This window comes from Heterocephalus glaber, unplaced genomic scaffold, assembly GCF_053883595.1.
Source record: "Heterocephalus glaber isolate CG9 unplaced genomic scaffold, H.glaber_assembly_v1.0 deba00001479, whole genome shotgun sequence".
Classification (NCBI taxonomy): Eukaryota; Metazoa; Chordata; class Mammalia; order Rodentia; family Bathyergidae; genus Heterocephalus; species Heterocephalus glaber.
The window spans coordinates 20702746-20720920 of NW_028258316.1; the positions used below are offsets into that span (position 1 = coordinate 20702746).

General features: G+C 57.7%; 1 protein-coding gene across 6 annotated transcripts in view; it reads right to left on the bottom strand.

Moving 5' to 3' along the window:
• Col27a1 (collagen type XXVII alpha 1 chain) overlaps positions 1-17899 on the bottom strand; it is a 118312-nt gene extending 100413 nt beyond the window's left edge. Inside the window, exons 1-4 of one of the 6 annotated variants that reach the window (XM_087183323.1) lie at positions 16251-16320; positions 10296-10366; positions 7070-7116; positions 5357-6884 (exon numbers count right to left, since the gene is read on the bottom strand). In XM_087183323.1, the coding sequence (XP_087039449.1) occupies positions 5357-6884; positions 7070-7116 (1575 nt within the window). In that variant the 5' untranslated portion in view covers positions 10296-10366; positions 16251-16320. Of the gene's footprint in view, positions 1-5356; positions 7117-10295; positions 10367-15863; positions 15999-16250; positions 16404-17791 lie in introns of those variants that run through there. The other 5 variants (XM_087183324.1, XM_013073745.3, XM_004849506.4 and 2 more) reach the window with 5 other exon arrangements.
• Positions 17900-18175: the final 276 nt, after the last annotated feature.

The following is an 18175-nucleotide window of genomic DNA, read 5'->3' on the forward strand; positions in this document are numbered from 1 at the left end:
GTGCTAATCCTGCTGCCTGGTGTGCAGTTAATGCTCAAAAAATGTCAGCTGTTATTTCTGTTAGGCAAGCTCCTGGAACAAAAGTCTGAGCCACCTCCTTGTGCATGTTTTGGGGAAAGAGCAAAGGGTGTCCCTTCCTAGAAGGCCCTGCTTGGCTCAATTCTCCCAGGTGGACAGGAATTAATTAAAGGAAAATGCTGGGGCCAAGGCTAAGCATTGCTGTGGGTATAAAATGCTCTTTCAATGGATAAGAAAGCCGAGAGAGGCTCAGCGAGGCAATGTGACTTGCCCCAGGCCACACAGCTAATGAGACAGCGCCTACACTCAAACCTAGGACCACCGGGTCTGTTCTGCTCCCCTGAGCAGCTTCTACAAGGACAATGCTGATCAGGTGTGTCTTTGACTAGGGATGCAGCCTTGATTAAGTCCCTTGTCCTCTGTGGGCATCTGTGGCACAGAACCTGTGCAGCACGGGCTTCTCCTGAGTTGTAGGGGCTTCAGTGGGGTTATCAGGTGACAGAAGAATATCAGGTCATCCTGGTCTCATGGAGCAGGAAGTCAAGGCTCAGAGAGGTACAAGGAGGGACAGGGCCCATGGGGTGTGGCTTCCTGATGAGGCCACAGCTGCAGAGGCCTGGTCACTCCCTCTTGGCATTTCTTCTGCCCTAGAAATGGAGGTGTCCAGGCTGGAGTCTGACCTCATCCACCACATCTGCAGAGCAGACTCATGTGCCAGCCAAGAGTCAAGGCTGGCTTGTTGATGTCAGCTCACGGCCCGACTCCTTGACATGGCAGCCCGGGTCCCAGCTTCGGGCCTATTGAAGGGGTTGGGGCCACCAGCTGCTCAGCTCTGCCTCAGGCCTGACCTGGAGGCCTGACCTGTCCGCACTCAGTGATTGCTCTGTTGGTGGTGGCGAAGGTGGGTAGCCCATGCCCCCTCCTCTGGTCAGAGACCCTGTCTGTTCTGCAGTGGAAAAATGCTGCCGTTTCTTTCCAGGGCCGGAGCGGGTGACTCTGGGATGATTCATGGGGCCAGGGTGGGATTTTCCACTCCACGCTGCAAACAACGGGGCCTCTGAGAGGGCCCAGTGCTGAGGGGCAGGAGCCGGGGAGCAGGCCTGTCATGGGGGAGGCTGTGGAGGCCTGGGCCTGGGATGCATGCAAACACAGCCATGGAAACAACCAAGCTACCACTCCAAGCTTTCCCCAAGGTCCTGGTCTCCCACGCCCAGACTGGGGAGATCCTATCCCATGGAACAAGTCTGCCCTTGTGCCCAGATGGAGCAGCCCACCTGCCAGGCCCTGCAGGAGGAAGGCAGTCCTGGTTGGCATCTCCCTGGCAGTCGGTACCCAGGAGACGTTTCACAGGCCTGGGATCTAGGAGAGCGGAGGTCTGGCCAGGACATGCTGCTTGCGGTCATGTGACCCTGGGCAGTGACCTCTGGGCCTCTGCTCTGCACCTGTCACCTGGGGAGGGGAGGCGCGCTGCAAGAGGCCCTCCCATCCCTGACCATCTGGGCTCACAATGATTCCACACACAGCCCCACAGGGTGCTGAGCATTCTGCTCTCTGTCATGGAGAAGGGACTGCTGGACAGAGCTCCTCCACAGGAACCCAGCTCTAGGTGGCTCTAAGCAAATTAGTGCCTCTCCCTGTGTCTCCAGGCCTCAGTCTGTCCAGTTGTGAAGTGGGATTATAACACCCATCTTCTGAGACAATTCTCATGTGTGCACACTGCTTATTCTCCCTGTGCCCCCAGTGTATTCTGGGCCCCGGGAACTGGTGGCCTGTGCACACCACACCTCCGGGATTTCTTGCCCCTTGGGCTTGGCTTTGATGGGAGAGGGAAATGGGAGACCCCCAGCAAGGGAATGTGGCAAACAAGAGAGGACAGGGTTCTCTCCTGCCCTTTTCCTGCTGTGCTCTGCAGGGCCCCACTTCCTGTGGGAGACCTCGGCTCAAGGTTTTAGCCCTTGCTAGGCTCTGGTAACACCTTTCCTGGCCCTAGTGTCTTCCAGACTGGGCACAAGAACCATTTGTTTCCAGGCTCCTGCACTTCTCCAGCCCCCTGCTGGGTCCTCTGATGCCACCTGCACCCTGTACCTGGTCTCAGTGGCCCTGGCCCTGCCTGGAGCCCACTGACCCAGCACGCAAAGCCAGGCTCCACAGGGACCTCACTCTCCATGGTCCAGATGATGCTGGTTAAGGAGAACATCTCTGGATCCAGCCTCAGTTTCTAACCACTCAAAGCAGAGTGCCCTGGAGACACCAAGAGACTCACCTCAGGACAGGCTGTGGGCTGGGGCTCCCAGGCAGCGTGAAAATGAAAACAAGTCTGGAAGCTCACAGAGAAGCCCTGGGTGCAGCGGTGGGAGAAATGGAGGCAGTCCCACCCCAAGCCCCTCACCCAGCTGGTCTGTGGCAGGACTCTCTCATTCATTCTGCCTCAAGTTCTCCCTGCTCCACCAGCCCCACCTCGTCACGGCCACAGAAATCCACAAGGACCCAGACCAGTGCTGGGCGTGGTACCCCTTCACCCCACTGAATGCTCACAACTCTGGGAACGTAGGTCATACCCTATCTGTATTTCACAGGGACAGAAACTGAGGCTCAGAGAGGTTAAGTGACTTGCCAAAGGGCACCAGGCACCTAGAATGCACTCCGTCCACAATTTTGTAAAGAATGAATGGAAGCCAGGCGAGATGGCGCACACCTGTAACCCCAGCACTCACTTCTGGAAGCTGAGGCAGGAAGATCACAAGTTCAAGCTCTGCCTGGAGAACTTAGCAACTTGCCTCAAAATACCAGAGGAAACAAAAGGGATGTCAATGTAGCTCAGTGCCAAGAGCTTGGGGTGAAACCCCAGCACTGGAGAAAAAGAAAGAAAGAATGAATGAGTGAGTGAGTGACCACATAAGGGAACGATTCCCACCCAGGTTGTTCCGAATCCAAAGCTCTCAAGCCTTGCAGTGCATGCAGCCCTGGGCCTGGCCCTCAGCCGGGTCTCCTGAGGTGACTCCTGGGAGAAGCGCTAGTGCACGCAGACGCCTGAAACAACGGCGACAGTGAGTAAGTCAGGCCGCCCAGGGCCTCCGTGCAGCTTCTGTGCAGCGGCCGCCCCACCCCACCCGACTTGCCAAGCCAGCTTAGCTTCCAGCTTCCTCCTGGAGCTCCTGGCAGGCCTGGGCCCAACTTGGTGCCAGCCCCTGCCAGGTGGCTGCAGGCCCCCTCCCCTGAGGACCATGGGCAAGACAGCCTTCTCAGGTACTGCTCTTATGTCACACACGGGAGACTGAGCCCTGCAGTCACTTTCCAAAATACATGACTCTCTTTTTGTTTCTTCTTTTTTTGACTTTTTTAAGACGAGGTTTTGCTATGAAGTTCAAGCTATCCTTGAATTCACTTGAATTTGCGGCAATCCTCCTGCCTCAACCTACCGAGTGCTGGGATTACAGCCTTGTACCACCACGCTTGACTAAAACAGCTCCTAAACTTGACCGCCTATGGAAGCAGAAGATTCTCTGGACATGAAGCCTTCCCCTAAGGCCCAGGATAAGGCCTGGCTCACCTTTGAAGCCCCCACCTGCCTGCACCGGGAGGGATGAAGTATGCTGGAGAATGAACTTCAGCTCTGCCTCTTAGGTGCTGTGCGAGACCTCTCTGGGCACAGTCCCCTATCTCTTCTGCTGCCCTAGGAGGAGAGCTGAACTGAATGATCTCTAAATATCTACCAGCTGGCCAGGTGGACTCCAGAGCCTTCTTTGACTACGGAGAGTCTCAAGGAGGGAAATTAGCAGGAAGTGACGCAGAGCCCCCAACCCAAGGGAGAAGGACATGGTTCAGGCGGATGACAGGTCCAAAGGCAGATTCTGCACCCTGAACCCTGGCCCTGCTCCACTTCTGGTCACCTGGATGTGCCTTCCCTGCTCTCCATACCTCAAGAGACACCTTGGAAGGGAATGCTGCCCCCTCTACTCAGCTGTGACCCCTCCTGACCTCATAGCCAGCACATCCAGTGCACATTCAGCTCAGGAAGTGCAGCTGCTGGGGTCTAAGGCCAGGGAAAGGGGGAAAGGTTCCGGGACCTCTCGGGAAAGCGGTTGCCCCCCCGCAACGTTCTCCACACTGCCAATTCCACAACACGGGACCCGCACAGAACACTGACGTAACTGCAGAGCGACGCATACCATTTCCATAAGATCTACAATATGGTTATAATAAACGCAGCCCCTCAGTCCCCTCGGAGACAGGCTGAATAAATATTATTCTTAATGATTATTAAAACTCATTAAGTGTGTTTGGAAGGCCCGGGAATTCCCAGCATCTGCCACTGTGTGCACATTGCAGGGAACCCTAACCTCAAACACAGAGCCCAGTGGGACACCCGGGTAGCGGAAGGAGGGGCGGCCACCACACTGTGCTCATCTCCAGAAAGGACAACAGCAGAGGCCTGGGCCTGTGCAAACTCCATCCCATGCTTCCCCACCCAGAGGAACTGACCTCCAGCTGTGGGAAGGTCGTTGCCCGGGAGATGGTCCCAGGCAGGCTGGAGGCATCGACCCGGAGACCATCTCCTGCACATGGAATGTTCTTCCTCTTTCCCGTCCCTGTTTGCACCAGCCCATGCTGACCCTCTTCATCCCAGACTCCTCTACCAGGGGCCACAAGTCAAATGCCCATGGGTGCCAGCCAGGCAGGTAACAAATGGGTGATGGGTCAGGTTGCTAAGATTCAAGGGGCCGAAGTGAGGACCTGTGGCAACAGCAGTGCTCACCCCATCTAAAGGGGCCACCCAGGGACTACCACCTCCCACTTTCCGAGAGAAGCTGGTTGCTGAGACTTTTCTAAGAACTCTCTCATTTTTTGACGGTTAGTAACTTAGGAGATTTTTCAAAAGAAGAATGCTGCATGTGCCAAACAAAACACATCCAGGGCTACTCATATGTGATCCTTGTCCCCAGCTCCCAGATGAGCTGCTGGGCCAGCAGGAGCCTGGTCGGAAGTAGGGAGTAGGGGGCTGCTCAGCGCCTCGCTGGGCATGACCTGAGGCAGCTAGCTCATGGCTTTCCTGAAGCCACCTGACCCTTGCAGTTGGGTCAGCAGAGCATGACCTTGGACCTCTGCCAACCAAAGCCCAGAGGTGCTCCTTCTTGGGAGGGGAGTACACCAGACCTGCACCTGTCCCAGCAGATCGTGAGCAGGCAGCAGGGTGTCCAGTGAAGGTCAGCAAAGCAGAGGAGTCCCACAACCAGCTCCCTGCTCTGGGCTGCTCCTTTCCCCTGCTCTTACCAGAACCAAACTGCCCCTCTGCCATCCACCACCACCCAAGCAGCATGCAGCCTCCACCCAGTCTTACCGGCAGGCCGCAGTCTCCCTTGAGCCCTGGAGGCCCCATCAGCAGGGGGAAAGGTGTGGGTCCCACCAGGTGGAAGAAGGAGTAGCTGCTGCTCGTGGGCTGGGGGCTGGAGGACAGGACTCTCGCCGGGGCTAAGGCCAGGGCTGGGGTGGTCTGCCGACTGGATGGGGGCTGTCTGGGGCTGGGCCTTATTGTCCAGTCATTCAAGGGGGCATCCCCGACTGCCTTCCCAGGTTTGACGGGTTCAGGCTTCCAGGAGCTACTCTTGGGTCCATCCTTCTTTGAGGCTTCTGATCCAGTGGGTTTCTTGTTTCCAGTAAGGACAGAGCCAGGAGAGAGCGTGGGAGGTGCTGTTCTGGGAGTCCCAGTGCCCAAGGCTGGAGCCACCACTGTGGCTGATGGCCGAGTGGCTCTGGTAGAGCCAGAACTGGAAGCAGAAGACAGAGGCAAAACCGCAGGCTGGGGAGGTCTTTGGGCACTGGTGCGGGTAGAGGCCAGCCTGCTGGCATGGCTGGTTAGCCTGGCCTCAGTCTGGGCTACTGTGGGCAAGGACTTAGAGGAGCTGGCCACAGGAGGCCGGGCACTGAGTGGCAGAGGTCGGGGCATGACGGGGTTCCTCTGGACAGGCTTCACCGTGGGACCAGAGGCCTTGGCAGGAGCTGGGTAGGGAGTGGGTGGCACAGGCTTCTGGGTGGGTGGGACTGGCTTTGTGACTGAATAGGCAGCTGTTTTCTGGGTCAGATGGGGGCTTCTTCCAGGGGCGACTGAAGGAGATGGGGTCGAAGGCTTGGTGGGGAGACTCTTGGGGATCTTGGTGGCTGTCATCTTCTGCAATGGTTGGGCAGCCGTAAGGCGGGTCCTGGTAGAGCTGGTAGGAGGGGCTGGGGATGAGGAATGAGGTACTTTATTGGCTGACAGCTTGGCAGGTGGCAATGGGGTCCAGGCTGGGCCTCTCCCTGCTGCATGCTGGTGAGGCTCTGGAGGGTTTGTCCTTAGGGGCTTGGTGGGCACAGTTACCATGGGTCCCCTGCCTGCTGGCCTTGCCCCCAGGGCTGGAGTGGCAGTGGTCAAGTTCTCCAGGCCTAGCAGGGCCAGGTCGGTCTGGAGGATGAAGGATCTGCCAGCCTCTAGGGGGAAGAGGGGTCCCAGCTGGGGCCGATACATGTCAGCCCGTCCACACTGCTTCCTCAGGTGGGCACAGTAGTTATGAGCAACCCGTGTCACAGGGAGGACACTGAACTGACAGAGGGCACCTTCAAACTGGACAGCGTGTGGGCTCATCTTCCCAAAGAGGAAGGAGCCCTGGGGGTCGAGCGTGGAGTCCCTGTGGAAAGGCAGCGGGACAGGCACCCGGCGCTGCCCACAGGCCGTCACGAGGGTGACCGAACGGTTGTGGAGCTCAAGTGCCAGGTGGTGCCAGCGCCCATCGTGAACATCAAGGTCGAAGGCCACAGAGCGCCGGGGCCCCAGGTGGACGATGGTCCTGCCAGGGAGGAACTGCAGGCCCAGCTGCAGCCTGTGCTTCTGGCTGCGGATAGCAAAGAGGAAGGCATGGTTGACCCGGTGGGAGCAGAGGCTCAGCACCAGTGCCAGCTCTGTGCCGAGGGTGGCAGGAATGACGGTGGCTGTGGGGGCCTGCAGCCGGGCCCGCTGCGTGAAAATGAAGCCCAGCGGGAAAGGAATGATTCCTGGGGGTGCGGGGCTCGGACCAACCCCTGCCTTCGTCCAGCTGAGGCCCAGCTGCTGGAGGACGTCCACATCTGAGGGAGGGGAAGAGAAGAGGACAGTCAGGGCCTGCTCCGGCCAGAACCCCAGGTGCATGGACAGTGCTCCTGGTTATTTGTTCACTCACTTGATCCCAACACTGCCCCAGGAGGGCGGCCGAGCGTCACACTGGTGCCATTAAGCATGCACTGCAGGCTCCTGTCTAGCTACAGGATCTTGCTATCATGGCTAAGAACACAGACTTCCTGGGCTCATATCTTTTCATATCTTACTGGGTTCATATCTCTTCCTAACCCTGTGACTTAATTCCCCATCTATTGAATGGGATGACAATTAGACCAACCTCAGAAGGATGCTGTGCTGAGAAATGAGTGAATACCCTCCTTTAAAGTGTCTGGCACAAAATGTGCCTTTTCAAGTAAAAGCTACTGGCACCTAAAATAAGGACAGCCACCAAACACTAGTACCCGGAGCATTAGAGGCTGCCCAGTGGTGACCTGTGTTACCCCTTTTCTCTTCTTCCAGGATGAAGTCACCTAAGCAGGGACCAGAGAGATGGGAATGGATGTCAGCAGAGCTTGGTAAGGATGTCCAGGGTGGCTCACCAGTCTCAGCACCTCCTCAGGAACCCACCCAGTCCCCTTCCCACCTGAGGTCTCTGGCTAGAGCAGGCTAAGGGAGCTGCAATCTGCTATCAGGAGGGAGGTGACATTCGCACTGACTCTTCCCCTGCTGTGTGGCTTTGGGGAGAGCAGGGGAAATAATCCCTGTCCTCTGCCAAAGCATGTGGACATCTGACCATGGTCTAGCCAGGTCGCATCCGCCCGGTAATTAGGTTGGCAGGGCTTGCCAGAGCAAAAGGAGGGTTTCCAGAGTGTTTAGGGCAAGGCTTCCTGACCTTGCCTCTCCCGGGTCACTTGATTTCCTTGAGCTGTCTGAGCTGCCAGTGTCTGCAGAAGCCGCTCTGGTTTCCAAACTCGAGCTCTGCAGGGAGGCAGAGGCTGCTGCCAGAACATCAGTGTAGGTCAGGGCCTCAGGATCTAACCCTGCACTCAGTGCTCAACCCCTAATCGCTGGATGCAAGGGCCATGCTGGGGTCTGAACACGGTATTTGGCACTTACTGCCTTCAGCTGACAACCGTGAGATGGGTGGATGGGTGAACAGATGGGTAGGTAAGTGGATGGATGGACAAACGGATAGACAGGTGGACAGATATTCACCTGGGCCACTGGGGTAAACTGAGGCTGCCAACCTGGCCTATTGGTTCCATAGCAGGCTCTAGAGTTAGGAGCTATGACTGAGAGCCTGACCTGTGAGCCTGGCCCCTGAGCTGGAATCTCCCCCACCCACTGCTGATGAAGAGTGCCTGCATCCTGGGGTTGTTGTCCTCACACAAGACCTGCATCAGCTAAGTCTACCTGAGTCTCTTCTTAGCTCTTGGGCTTCAGTTTCCCTGCCTTTAAGACAAGGGAGCTGGACCAGCCCTGGAGGTGGCATCATGTGTTAACAGTGTTCTAAGGACACCATAGCTCCAAGGTTCTGTATCTATCACTTCCGATTGGCTTGAAGTCAAGGCCCCATTCCTCCCTAGGACCCATGCGCCTTTCATTCCACCTCCGTTCCTCCTCCCCATCCTTTCTTCCACCTCTGTCTGTTCCCAGGTTCTAAGCTAAAATGAACCATTGCTTATGGATTCTCTTAGTAATAACAGGTCTTACATGTTTTAATCACGGACACCCTCTTATCATCCTGAAATATTAGTCACTATAAACAAGGAAAAATGGGAGAAGCCACTTGGTTGAGGAAGAGGTGGAGGCTGTGCGGCTTCCCTTCACCCCAGCTTGCCATCCCTGAAGGCTCTTCAGGTCCACGGGGAGCCACAGCTGGCCAGGGCAGGTGGCACGGATGGGGTCCCTGTTCTCATCCTCTCTAGAGTCTCTCAGTTTCCAGCGAGCCCCAAAGACCATCTGCAACAGAGGGGCCAAGCCCCACACTCTGACACCGGGAGCTGTTGGAAGGCACTGACCCCGGGGGCCTACAGGGATAGGGAAGGGCTGTATTTGCCCCCCACATTCAGGTTAGCAAAATGATCAGTAACAAGAATACAAATCACTATGCTTTACATGCATCTTTCTCCTCAATTTGCTCAGCAATCTATGGAGGAGGAAATCTATCATCCACACCCTACAGACGAGTTAGACATAATAATGTGCCCAAGACCATACAGCTTATAAAAGGCATAGCTGGGCCTGGAGCCCAGGGCCCCTGACCCCTAGATCTCTGTTTTTAGCCACTATGCTGTCCTGCTCTGGAGCCGCCCAGATTCATTGGAAGGCAGAGTGGAGGCACTTCCAGAATCCCGCCAGCAAGGAAGAGATTGCGGACAGGGAATGCATTCAGCCCAGGGCCAAGACGGAAGGGCCCGGCCAGCTGGCCCCGGCGAGATCCCTTTATTACATAAACCTGGCTCCGCACAGATAGGCCCTCCCTACCCCACTCTGCCTGACTCAGGACTCTGGACAGCTGTTCACCTACTTTGTGGGGGAAACAGCAAGCTCGGAAAATATGACATTTACCCAACATGTTGCTGGGCAGCAGAAGTCTCTTCTGGGCATGACCCTCCCCTTCCAGGGGCCCAATCCTTGCCCAGTGGCCAGGTCAGGCCACGGGGACTCCCGAGTGCTTGCTGCCTGCTGCAGAACATGGCAGGCGTGGAGGGGAGGGGAAGGGCGGCTATTTTAGGAGGCATCGTTACTGCTTGACAAACAGATGTGGGAGAGGCTTTGGTTTCCAAGAGCAGCTGTGCAGCCAGCCCACTGTTGCCCTGGCCCCTAGGGTGGCTCCTCAGGGACAGGCAGGAAAAGTGGGGTCTTATGGGAAGGAGAAAGTGAGATCCCAGGCTTAGGCAAGGCCAGGGTCTCCTCTGTGCAATTCTTAGGGTACCCATTGGACAAACTGTGACCTCACTGCACTGTGTCTCAGTAGGAATGCAAGGACAGCCCTTGTCCATTTTTGCCCTGAGCCTTCCTACCCCTGCAAAGCTCCTCGATCCCTTCATGCCCAAAGGGAACGTGCCAATGACTGGCTCCATTCCCCCGATGGGCAAACAGAGACTGAGTTTCAGCGGGGTCCCGGATGTCTGGTGCCCTTGAGTGAGTTCTCAGTCCCCTTCCGCCCTCCTTTGTCCCCTGGACAAAGAGAAGAGAGAATTACCTTCAGGAGCTCCTTGGGTGGAGGCCAGGTGACAGGCGAACGAGACTAAGATCCAGGCGAAGAGAAACCCCCTAGAGACAGGCAGACACAAGCACACATGGCATCAGCTTCCACCCCACGAGCCCAGATCCGGCTGTGGGAGCTGCAGTGGCGGCCCAGCCCACTCTCACCCCAGTCCCGCCCATGGAGAGCGGGAGGTGGGAGGCAAAGGGCAGCCTCCAGGAGCCCATCAGAGCCGCCCCACTCTCAGGATGCTCCCAGGCCTCCAGGCACAGCCTCTGGCCAGGAACCTGTGTGCAAGGTACCAGCATGACACCCTGCTTCACAGATGGCTAAGCCAAGGTCACGGGACAGGAAGCTGCAGGCAGGAAGTCCTGCACTGCTCAGGTCTGGGGTCCAGTTCAAAATCTGGTGCTCCCTACGCTAAACCTCAGCCTTCCCCACCTGCAATATGGCCTCATGGTCTTGGGTCCCTTCCCAAGGCCCCAGCCAATGGTTGCAGGAGCTGACGGTCAGTGCCAATACCAGACGGGTCTACTTATGGACAGGGACAGAAAAGACCCCCACAACCTAAGCCCACACTGTGCCACACCAGCTGCCCACCTGCTTTATGCTGCCGGAAATGGAAGGAGAGAAAAGGGAGAAGAACCTGGGGAGTTGGGAGGGCCCGGGTGCAAACCCAGCCCTGGGCTTCCCAGCCATTCGACCCGGGTGAGTCCCCCAACCCCCAGAGCCCATCCCATCTTCTGCAGCGAGGCCTGACACTTCTGCTTCTGCAGCCCAGGCCTGAGGGTGAAATCAGCTCATGCAAGTGAAGGGCTCGGCCAGGCGCCACCCACAAAAGTGTTCCCTAGACGGCCGCTGCCTCTGCACTCTGGTTGCAGGAAGGGTTAAAGCTCTGCTCAGCAGCCCCTGCCAAGATGGGCAGAGGCAACGATCTGATTGCACCTTCCTGTGGGAGCAGCCACTGGCGACACCCGAAGCCACCCCGGCATCTGATCCCCGGGCGGGCAAAGGGGAGGGCAGCACGTGGCCAGGGATGGCTGGGACACAGGCGAGGAGAACCGTGCCAGGTGGGCGGCCGCGCGGGCTAAGGCTGGCACAGACCGCTAGGCCGTCCCCAAAGCTAGGCTGGCACGCTGCTGGGGACTCATGTAATCCAGGAAACCCATTCTGATGTCTGGAGCCCCAGGGCTCTTCCCAGGCTCCCTGGGCACCTTGAAGAATAAGCTCACACTCTCCTAGCTTCCCCTACTTTGCAATGCAGTAGCAATTACAATCAACAGCAAGGGTGGCTCAGGCGCTGGGGAAGACAGCGGCATTCGCCTCCCGCTGCCCTCCTCCTTTCTGTATGCTCCTGCGGGCATGGACTTCAGAGGACCCTGGATGAAACCAGATAAGCCTAAGCCAATCCTAGGAACTGCATGTGCCATGCCAGTGACTGGTTCAGGCATGCACAGGTGACCCAAATGTGACCAGAGACATGTGAGTGGTGCCTATCAGAAGAGGAAGTGTTTCAAAGGGATGGAGGGCTGGGGATTTAGCTCAGTGGTTTTGCCACCTGCTGTGCAAGCGCAAGGACCTGAGTTCGATCCCCGGTACCGAAAAAAAAAAATCAAAGAGATGGAGGGAAGGTTTTCTTCTAGCCTCTGTATTGTTAAGGGAGAACATACTGCTTGGAGCTGCTGCAGCTATTTTGTGCATATGAGGTAACGAAGTCTCCCAAATACCCAAGGATAGCAGAATGGAAAAGGAGTGGGTGTTTAATGACACTGTTGAAATGCTGAATTAACCAACCCTAGTCCTGCTCTTTTTTTTTTTTGTACCGGGGATCAAACTCGGGTCCTTGCACTTGGGCAGCTGGCGGCGAAACCACTGAGCTAAATCCCCGGCCCAAGTCCTGCTCTTTTTGGGGGCTTCTTGTTAAGGGAAGTAGTAACCCTCCCTTACATTTAAATCACATGGCTCTGTGACTTCTGGACGAGGAGCATAAGGCACACTAACTGAAATGGCATTCAGATGCTGATGCCGGCCCCTCGAAAGCCTTGTCCAGGTTCTGGGCCTTGGCACATGCCACTCGATCCTCTGGACATGACTCTGCCGGTCAGTTCCTATGCTGGCAACCTGCCTAGCCCCACTCCACTGGGTGGGGACCCCGGTGTGGTCACTGTCCATTTCCCTTTCTAGACGAAGCCCTCCAAAGGCAAAGACACCTACCTGTCCTGTTTACTCCTGGAAGACACACAACACACGCCCAACAGAGTTCTGCAAGACGAATGTTACCCGATACTACAAGACGCTTCAAAAAGTGCCTCCCAGCCTCCTCCCCAGCTCTGACTTTCCCCCTGGGTAGTCCTCAGCCCTCTGTCATCTCTCCAAGCCTGAGCCTGCCTCCCTCACAGCCAGGGCTCCAGCTGAACTTGCTTATTCCCATCAGCTTGCTTCAGTATTTCATTTGTGCAGAAACATATAATGTGGCTGGTACACTACACCCTCTTTCCTGAAGTCTTTCCTATTCATGTAGTTTGGGTTTGTTGTTGTTGTTGTTGTTATTGTTTAATCGTTTATGTATCACAATGAAATTTTGTTTTACTCCTTTCTTGGAAAAATTGAATGTAACTCTTTTCTTATATAGAAGACTCCATTCTTGTAAATAAATCATGCTATTTACCACTTGATAATACGTCCTGAAGACAATCTTCTCAAAGGCTCTGAGAAGTCCTGCAATAAAGAAACTGGCTTCACTTTTTGACCTTCAGTGGTCCCCAAATCTAAGAAGTAGGGACTCATATTTCCTAAAGACGCCCCCTCAGACGACACTGACTCTCGCCTTCCTGTGTTCCTCGGACCCCATCAGTGCTCAGCACAGCCCTCGGTCCGGGAGTCCTTCGCTCTGCTATGCCACACACCCCCTTGTAAGGATGCTTCCCAGCTGACAGAGAAGCCAAGTGGGAAAGTTGAGGCACATGAACCACACGCATCCTTCTTGGTCAAAGGGGAAATCAGAGGAAAGTCTTTCAAATCCCCAAAGGTGAGGGGAAGAAGACGCGGAGGAGAGATGGAATCCAATCTTCTCTTCAATTCCGCTTCTCGACACCACAGCTTCCAGCCTGACAATTTCAACCCTGGCTCCCTGTTACTGACGTGTTTGCCAGCCCTGCGTCCACCTCCACACACACAACCAACCTTCTTAGAGCAGAATTCTGGTGCGCTTGGCCCTCCAACTCCCCAAGCACAGAGCACATCTGAGTCCGAGAAGGCCCTTGCAAATCATCTAGGGGCCAGATTCTTGTCCCACCACCTCCTTGGTGAGTTGGACAGCGGAGGTCGGTCCACACAGGCAAAGTGACTTTGACTCGTCTGCGGCGGAGAAGAAATCAAGATTTCCGGGCACTTCCTACTTGCTTCACACCAGAGTCCCAGCCTTCAACCGCAGGAACAGAGATGTTGGCCTGACGAGCCTGGGAACCATCTAAGTCAGCTCCAGGCCTGGAAAGTTGGCTCCCGGAGGGAGGCCCTGCCGCTTCTTTTCTCCCGTTCCAATCCTGTTTAGGCTACTGCTAATAACGTTTAGTGCCTGCGCTGGCTCGGGCTTTGTTCTGCTTGATGTCTGTTTTCACCACCGCCTTGTGGGCTTTGGCCCTATGAACCCAGGGCTCCAGAATGTCAGGAAGATCAGTGCTTGGGGGGTCAGGCAGGGCAGGAGGCAGCAGAAACGGGAGCCTCAAGCAAGGGACCTTGGAGACACAGCCTGGCCAGGAAGCCCTCCAAAGTGGGAAGCCAGGTGTTTCTGTGCCCTGCAAAAGGCCCCCTGCCAGCGCATCAAATGTGACTGCTCCTAGGTGACCAGGAGCCTGGTAGGATGGTTTCCCTTCTACCCTTACGACCTGGAAACATACACTCACTGCAAAGACCTGTAACAGCCTGAACAGTCACAGAGATCGCAGAGCCCAAATCTGGAAGGGAGCCAGCACTGACACACACTGCTCTCCCACTGGGTGAGCTGGGAACGGACCAGTTGGGAGTCACAGAGCAGTTCTGTGGCCCGGCCAGACCCCATGTACCCCAATGGCCACACCCAGGCCTTCTTCACACCTTACACCTCCTCCATGGGAACAGAGACAGGCCCTCTGCCTGGACAGGATGCAGCCATTGGCTCACACGGCAATACAAGTAACAGCTGCTGTTTATTGAGCACTTATTACATGCCAGGCACTGGTCAAAACCCTTTGCAAGCATGCTGTGTGAGCCAGGAATAAACAAGCCCATTTTGTGGATGACAAAAACAAGAAGCAGAGAGGTGAGAGGTTTGCCCAAACTCCTTCCCACGGCACACTTACGTTGGCCTGGTGACAGAGATCTCGCTCTTTCTGCCCACAGCCTACCTCACTCTGAGGTGAGCTGGAGAGCCTGCCATCCTCTGCTACCAACTGATGGGCACTTCTGTGTGCCAGGGCAGGCCACAAGGGTACCAAGAGGGTCCCTGGACACAGGGACCGGAGGAGAGAATCGCCAACAAAATAAGAGAGGAGTTTGCTCGGGAAGCAGCAGAAAACAGTGACATTTCCAGGACAGGCCCCTTCCAGTGCACCCAGCAGGGCGAGGGCGCACAAGACACTTTCTGGGCACAGGGAAGACAGGAAAGGCCAGTGGGGCCTGGAGGGTCTGGAGAGAGTCTCAGAGTGAAGCTGCAAGACAAGCAAAGCCAGGGGCACAGGACCTGGGCAATGCTGTGGCCCAGGGGGCAGGGAGGCAGGACAAGGCAGAGGCTGAGCCTCGGGCAGTGGGACTGCCCACTTGCCCACAGCTAGGGCCCCACAGTGGGGCTCCTGCTTGGCGCCATTCCTCTGGCCAACCGCTGGCATCTGCCCTGGCACTGGGTCTTTGGGAGAAAGTGAGTCAGCAGTGTGCTCCCTGGTCCCTGTATGAGCGCAGGGAGTTGGGGGGGGGGGTGCTCAACCAGCCAGCTTTTTCCAAGACATGAGGAAGAAGGGGAGCATCATCCCCCATTCCTGCTCAGAGAGGGCGGCTCGGCGAGGAAGGCGGGGCTGCGGCCCTGGCCCTGGGGTCCCCGCAGGTTGGATGGCAAAGACAGCGAGTCCTGCAGGACCCTCGGTGCGCGGGGTCCCCAGGGCTGCTCCTCTCGGGCTCTGGCCCACGCACACCCACACAGTGACCAGCTCTCGCGCCCTCTCCTCTCTCCCAAGGTCCACACAAGCCGGGAATCCCAGCCCCTGCGGAGCCACGCTGCAGACGCCTTGGGGATTCCCCGGTCCTCTCTGGCCCTTGGCCCCATTTGCACGACCAGAGGCCGGACTTGGGCCTCTCCAGGGCCTCTCTGCTCTGACATACTGGCTCTCTCTCCTCTCTCACTCCGGGGAGAATCTGGGAAACACGGACACACTCAGACCCAGGCAGACACACTCGGGCGGAGATTTCCAGAAAATCTCCAGGACGTGCGGAGCCACACAGACACTGAGCCAGGAGCAAAACTCCGGACTTGGAGGCCTAGAAACTTGTGCATAGCCTCGAAAGAACAGATGGAACCGGAAAGTAGCGGATACAGACCTGCAGACACCGAGATACAGGGAGACGGCTCCACACTCAGACACCCCCTCTCCAGGCATCCCAAAGCGCCCCTCCATCCGGCCCCCGGCCGGGCACTCTGGGAGGTGGGGCACCCGCCCCCATGGACCCCCGGGCTGGCTCGGCCTCGGCCCTCCCAGGCTGGGCCCCGCCCCAGCGAGACCCGGGAGCTTAGCCCCGCGCGGCACTCCAGGGCCGGCAGCGCTCGCCAACCCCGGCCCGGCTAGGGGCGCAGGCCGGGGTAACCCTTGGCGTCCCGCCTCGCGGGGGCGCAGGAAGGACAGGAAACACGCTCCTCTGGATCCCCAGCCCTCTCCAGATGGGAGCCGCTGGAAGCTGGAGAGGGGGCGCCCGGGAGCCTGTACTCACCCCGCGCGTGCCGCCGCCTCCGCCGCCGTGCCTCGAGCGCCCCGCGCCGATCCCGCTCCCATGGCAGGCCCCTACTTCATGCTCCCGAGCCCGGGGGGCAAGTGTGGGCGTGCCCCATGGGGCCGCCAGCCCCCCGCCCCGCCGCGCCAGGCCGGCTCAGAGCGCGAGGCCCCCGCGCCCCCCGCGCAGCCACGCGCCCAGAGGCGCCGCAGCGGGCAGGCAGCGAGGCTGGGAACCCGCTGGCGCCCGCGCCAGGCCCATGGTCCCAGGGGTCCGGGAACCGCGTTCGCCCCTGCCTCTCTCTTTTCCTGCCTCCACCGAAAAGGAAGAAGCAAGAAAAAAAGAGAGATGATCAAACTTTGGAGGCGGGCCGCTGGCGGTCCCAGGAGGCAGAGCGAGGCCGGGCGAGGGCGCGCGGAGGGCGGTGGAAGCTGCCTCCCCGCCGGCCTGGGGGAGGAGAGGAAAAGGAAGGATTTGGGGGAAATGAAGGCGATTTAAAGTCTCGGCCCGCCGCAGCTCTCCACCTTCCCTCCTCCCCGCGCCGGGCCGCCCTCTGCTGCCCCTTGCTGCCCCCTGCCGGCCACAGCCCAGGGCGCAGCCTCAGCCAGCCCTCCACCGTCCTGCCGGACGCTGGCCCCTTCCTCCCGGTGAAAAGGATTCACCGAGATAAGGGATTGCCCAAGAGTGCGCATTGATTGATCACAGTTCTGAGATGAGGAACTTCGGACTCTTGAGACAGGATTTTCGAATGGGAGGGTGGGGGGTGAAAGGAGACAGATTCTACTCCTGAAAAGAGCCTAGAATTCCGAGGACAGAACTGGGACCGGGACTTGGAGTCCGGACTCCCTTGACAAGCAGTGTCTTAATGCCTCACCAGAAAGAGTGAGCCCCAGGTTCTGAGCTCCGTGGAGGACCTAGTGGGTTGGTGTGTAATGGAGATTTACCTCCCCCAACCAAAGACTCCCGGGGATTCCACATTATCTTGACCCGCTGCAAACACCGGGCAAATACACACACACACACACACACACACACACACACACACACACACCCCACGCAGCCCTGAGACTAACCCCCCCTCTTGTCCATCTCCGTGACTCCTGCACAGCAAACAGACTCCAGACTCACACTCATTCACTTGTGCACACACACTCTCGTCCACATCACGGCTCCTCCATATTTCAGACAAACTCACATGCAGGCACAGCCACACGCTCTCCGGCTCGCCCGGAACACACACTCAGACAAGAGGATTCTGCACACACTCGGACTCCACACGTTCCTATAAATGCATGCACACCAGTGCTTACACATGCACAAAAGCACTCTCCTGGTCAGATCCCTGAAACACACACACTTGGCACATACGCACGCTCACGAGCACACCTCCCCCCACACACCATATACACCAAGCGCACACGCACACGGATCCTCACACGCACAAACTCTTCCCCCGGCCTTGTACCCACCGCCGCTTACGCGCACACCTTTACGCACACTGCAGTACACTCCCAGAGCTGCGGGTGTCCTCGGGCACTTACTGGGTCCCTAAGTGCGAGGCTGGCCGATCCGTCTTTCCGCGGGCGCCTAACGGCATTTGTATTCATGGGTCCCGCAGCCCCGGGCGCGGGCGCGGGGGCGGGGGCGGGGGTGTGTGGTCCCCTTCCCTAAAAGAGGCCGGGGCGCGCAGAGCGCAGCGGCACCGGGAGGGGCATGGGCGCGCGGGACTGCGCTGCCAACCCGGTCCGCCTGCGCTCGAACTTCGGCCGCTCTGCGTCCCTGGGCTCCCGCGTGAGCTCCGAATGCCGGGGGCGGCTCATAGGTGCGGGGGACGCGGCTCCCGCCGGGCCTTTTGAAGTCTCCGCTGGGGGCGGGGAGGGGCGCTGAAGGCAGCCTTTTAAACAGTGGCTGCACGCGGGCTCTGC